The sequence below is a fragment of the Misgurnus anguillicaudatus genome, chromosome 18, assembly GCF_027580225.2.
Source record: "Misgurnus anguillicaudatus chromosome 18, ASM2758022v2, whole genome shotgun sequence".
NCBI lineage: Eukaryota > Metazoa > Chordata > Actinopteri > Cypriniformes > Cobitidae > Misgurnus > Misgurnus anguillicaudatus.
The window spans coordinates 22,549,282-22,554,646 of NC_073354.2; the positions used below are offsets into that span (position 1 = coordinate 22,549,282).

Consider the following 5,365-nt stretch of genomic DNA (forward strand, 5'->3'; position numbering starts at 1 on the left):
ACATTATTTGCATTTTTTTCTCAAAATCATATATTTCTCCTTTTCTTTGAATCTGCTCCCATATGGTCAGCTATATTTATAATAATCATAATAATTTATTAAATACTTCAGATTATATTGCATATTTTACATTGCCGTAGTAGAATTAAAAAAGCAAAAATCTTTTAATGTAGAACTTTGCATAAACAATTTTAAGCATTGCTTTATTTGACTAATGTAATAAATATTTACAACTCGCCATGTACAATTGCCATCTTATTGAGTCCTTAACATAATTTGATTTGGTTTTTAGATTAGATTATTTGCTGTATACTTTCATTGTTCAGTATTTTAACCTGCCTCACATAGCAACAATTGCTCAACCAAAGATGTAAGGAACCAAAGAGATTTAAAGATTGTAGTCTATAATGGGCCTGTGTATTGATTTTGCTTTCAGGTCCTTCTGTAATTATATAGATATATATACAGATATAGATAAATAGAGATTGATTGATTGATTCACATCAGTTTCTGACTTTCTGTCTGTTGTCTTTCCACAGACGGCAGTCATCCAAAAGCTGGCAACCTGCTTTATCTCCTTGATGGTCTTCCTCTCCGTCTGCAAAGTCTGTCCTGTGGAGCGTAACGTTGATGATGATTTTATCGCCACCACGCCCATCTATGCTCAGGTGGTCTACCTGTATTTGTCCATGCTGACCACCCGGCCTAAATACTACTTTGTTTGGACTCTGGGTGCGTTGACTTTCTGCCTCTCCTTCTCTTTTCATCTGCCTCGCTTTCTCTCTCCTTAATTTTTATCTAAATTGAGACATACTTTTATACTAATCTACTCTTCACTTCTGTTCTTGTATTGGATATTATGGGTTATTTAATATCGCTGTGTCTGTCGGTCTTTCATCTATTTCCAAATGGTCCTTTTATCCATAATGTGCTACGTGTTTGTCTTATAACTCGTAATGGTATGGATGATTTGTTAAAGCACAAGCAACAGTTTGTCTTTTCCGTTTCACCATCATCATTTATGTTCGGGTATGATAAATTACGCATTGGGATGCATTATCCATCATCATGTTCTGAGGACTGGTTATGTGACCCATTTGAATTAGGATCAACATATTACACAACATAGATTTGGACCTGATATCTTGTGTTGCAGTGCCCCCTTCAGGCAAAAGATGGAACTGAAATAAAGATGTGTGTGATAGTTATTAATGATAAATCATGATGATATATAGAAGGAAATATACTTTTTGTATCTATAACACTTATTTAAACACACATTTAAAATTGAATAACCTATGCTTTATCAAACATATCCAGAAGTCAAAGAATGTTCTTTTCTGTTTAAAAATTAATTGGAAAACGTACCAGTTTTAAATTAACACTTGAAATAGGCATAACATAGTGTGTATATATTTATATATAAGATATTGTCTCACTAATGGAACTTTGTCAGAAATGAAAAATGGCACTTTAGGGTTTTAGACATTGAGTCCATAACATTAATCTCTCTTTTATATCTCCCCACTTCTGATAAAACTATAATCATGCTGTCCTGAATAGCTGATGCCATTAACAACGCAGCAGGATTTGGCTTTAATGGTTATGACAGTGATGGTTTGCCACGATGGGATCTCATTTCCAACCTCAGGATCATGAATATAGAGGTCAGTCGAGCTACTCTGAATTTTCAAAGCTTTATCAGAATTGTTATCATTTTTTTAACAAACCCTCGTGTTTTTTAGTGCGCGACCAGCTTTAAGGTTTTCCTGGATAACTGGAATATCCAAACAGCACACTGGCTTAAAAGGTATGAATTGCCAGACCCTGTGCGTTACATAATTACATGTCACTGCTGTCTACGTTCATATGTACATTTTTTAAATAATTCATGACCTAGATTTTTTGAAGAATCCATTGACGCCATCTAATGGTCCCAGGGGCCATTTAATTTTATAATATTTAATATTTTTAGATTTAATGTAATAAACAAATAAGCATGTCTTTTTACTGTAGGAAATGACACTTCATGTGTATTTTCTTGTGTAGGGTGTGTTATGAACGTTGTCCTTATAACCCCACCGCTGCCACCTTTCTGCTGTCAGCCATGTGGCACGGCGCTTATCCAGGATACTACCTCACCTTCCTCACGGGCATTGTCATCACACTTGCAGCCAGAGCAGTGAGTGACATAACACTGTACCAAATGTAAAAAACAAACACAAAAAAAATCATAATGCTTAATGTATCTGTAATATAATAGAAATCCTTGCTATATTAATGTCTCACAGATTAGCAGGACCCGCCTGTAAAATTCAGTTTGACTATTGTTGTTAGATTGCGATCTTGCATTAATTTAAAGGACAAGTTTGGTATTTTACACTTAAAGCCCTGTTTTCAGATTGTTTATGATAAAATAGAACGGTCTTTTGCAGCGATTTTTGTTTGAGCATATCAGTGAACACCCCTGACCACTTGGTGAGTTTCACGTCTTTTTAAACGAAGGTTTAATGCATTTTAGGAAGGATTGTTTCAGTGCAGCTATACACCCATTGTAGAGGTGGGAGGTGATACAACAAACACCCCGAAAATTCTCGGGGTAGCCGCATATGTCGAAATTTCAGTCAAAACCGTTCTATTTCATCATAAACAATCTTAAAACAGGGCTTTAAGTGTAAAATACCGAACTTGTCCTTTAAGTAGATATGATTACTAATCAAATTGTATTTTTTCCTTAGGTAAGGCATAATGTCAGACCATACTTCTTGGGATCACCTACTCACAAGTTCATATATGACATCATCACATGGGCGGCTACACAGATTGCCATTTGTTACACAGTGGTACCATTTGTGCTGCTTTCTGTGGGCCCTTCGCTCAAGTTTTACAGGTGGGGGACAAATAACAAGAACAAAGTACAAATAGAGACAGAGCGCAGTTATGAAAATGTGAAAACCACGCCCACCGGGGGGAAAACAATCCAACCGTCTCCACTGACTTTGTATTGCGAGAGGCCGCCTCCTTGTCATTTCTGGCCCATAACAAAAACAGAACAATGCCCAAAAGTCGCCGTGCGACAAAATGTACAGCCAACAAGCCAAAAACCCAGAAATAAGTTTTTATAAGCTGTCGAGCTGTAAAACTCAGCCTTTAAGAAGAAAAAAATTGGATCGCCGACTACGTTTTCCCCTTGTGGACGCAGTTCTACTAATAGTAGTTCTATGAAAAGTTGCCTGCTTCCACTTTTGTGTCTTTAAACACTCGTTTTTTTGGGGGTCGCAATACAAAGTCAATGGAGACGAATGGATTGTTTTACCCCCGGTGGGCGTGGTTTTCAGGTTATGACGCGCTGCGCTCTGTCTCTATACAGGGCTTCTGAGTAATTCAATTAATTTACCTACTCTCTTCACCACTCTTGTAGGTCTTGGTACTTTTCCCTCCACATAGGCTGTATATTGTTGGCCATCGCTCTGCCTGTGAAACCACGCCATCTTCGGCTGAAAGAGCAACAGGCTGCCCTCCAACCAAGTCTGGAGATCACAGACAGCAACCAGAAACAAAAAGCTACATGAGTCCTGAAACGCCTTGCTGCATTTCAACATACACACAGACTGGGCACACGTACCTATTCTCAAGCCACACATGAAAAGAGTCATCCCTTGGCTCAGTATAGTGGTACCAGGATTTTACCATGATTTGAGATGATGGAATAAAACCTGCCTGGTATAAGGTGGAGTTGCCAAGAAAACATAGTTGTATAAAATTACTTTGTGATCCAACTTGCCACAGCAAGTATTAGTGTCCTGACCTAGTGGTCTAATTTTGGGCTATAAATATAATTTGCTGTAGACAAGACCAATACCAATTGGAAAACAATGGCATTATTATATTTAAAAACTAAATGAGTTCATATGAAAGGAGTACCCAAAATAAATATAAAGTTGTCCCCAAAATAAAGACATGAATGAAGATACAGCAGCTTACGATTTGATTTCGTAAAATGGGGCCCTTGGATTTTTTTGTCATGTTATGTTTGTTGTAACGTCTTGTCCATGTAGTCTTCACATCAAACTCTGAAAGTTATATGTAGTACATTTCCACTATAAAGACCAGAGATTATTTTCCCATAAACAAAAGTATTAGACTTATCACATCTCATTTGGGAGTGTTGAAAAGTAATCTTTAACCTGTACTGGAATGTTAAGGCAACATCTGGGGGAAAGTGTCTGATAGTACTGTTAATTGTTCGACCTTTGCAAGTCAGTGACAGTGAATCTGTATGTATAGTTTTGCACATTTTGGCCACAAGGTTTGGCCTGCTGAAGGTTAGAAATGAAGCTGATGTCTGTGTTCAAGTTCATTGAAATCGTGTAGGAGGTCCTCTGTCTGTGTGGACCTTGAATTTATTTTATTTTTTAAATTATGTGATTAAAAGGGGCCTTTTACTACTTTGTGGTGTATTTTGTTCACTGGTAACCATTTTGTACAGGTCATGTGCAGTTCCAAATTAATAATTCAGTAATAAAATGTCTGAAATATATTGATTAGTTACAAAGCTTTGTGCTATGAGTATCTCATGCTTAACATCTACCTTTTGCCCTGCAGACATAAAACATGCACTTTGCGCCATCACAAGTAATAAGTTACCTGATCTTGGTTGCATTATGGTGTAGAGACTGTACAGATAAGGAAAAATGTCAACCACAGAATAAAATGAGAAAGACTTATAACAATTAATAATGTGCACACTTTACATCAACAACATTGAGCACATAATGAAGTAATCAGATTATATATCTTAAACAGTCTCGTTTTAAAAATTGTAGGGTATCAACTTATTTTTTTGTAAAATACAGAGAAAAAGAAATGTTTCAATATGAGAGTTAACTGTAAAAAATAATTTAAATCCATATAATTTAATTCCAGTGACCTATAATATTATTTCATTGAGATAATGAAATAGGACTAGATGATTTTCAAATTACCATTTTAATCAATAGAAAATAACACGTGTGGAACAAAAATAACAATTAGTAAAATAAATAAATAATGGATATGAAATTGTTTGTTTTTATTTTATTAAATAAACATTTATTGTATAATATTAAAATAAAAATAAATTACTATTGACAGCATCTTACGAAGTTTACCTTTAGCTTACCTTTAGTTTTAACTCTTCAGCAAAAAATGTACAACTAGATTTGTTATTATTAATAAGTTCAATAGGTCAATAAATCAATCAATAAACGATTGTTTTTTTTCATAAAGATTTACGATTTACCACAAAATTAACAAATGTGTGTATGTTTTGCATACTTGTGAGGAGATTCGAGTAATAGACGTGACGTCACGCCGTGTGTTGCCA

General features: G+C 35.5%; 1 protein-coding gene across 2 annotated transcripts in view; it reads left to right on the forward strand.

Moving 5' to 3' along the window:
* The window catches only part of mboat2b (membrane bound O-acyltransferase domain containing 2b), a 42,292-nt gene extending 37,844 nt beyond the window's left edge, over window positions 1-4,448 (forward strand). For both annotated transcript variants that reach the window (XM_055185390.2, XM_055185391.2), the window contains exons 8-13: window positions 540-732; window positions 1,564-1,667; window positions 1,746-1,810; window positions 2,050-2,182; window positions 2,739-2,890; window positions 3,422-4,448. In XM_055185390.2, coding sequence (XP_055041365.1) covers window positions 540-732; window positions 1,564-1,667; window positions 1,746-1,810; window positions 2,050-2,182; window positions 2,739-2,890; window positions 3,422-3,572 — 798 coding nt within the window. In that variant the 3' untranslated portion in view covers window positions 3,573-4,448. The remainder of the gene's footprint in view (window positions 1-539; window positions 733-1,563; window positions 1,668-1,745; window positions 1,811-2,049; window positions 2,183-2,738; window positions 2,891-3,421) is intronic.
* Window positions 4,449-5,365: the final 917 nt, after the last annotated feature.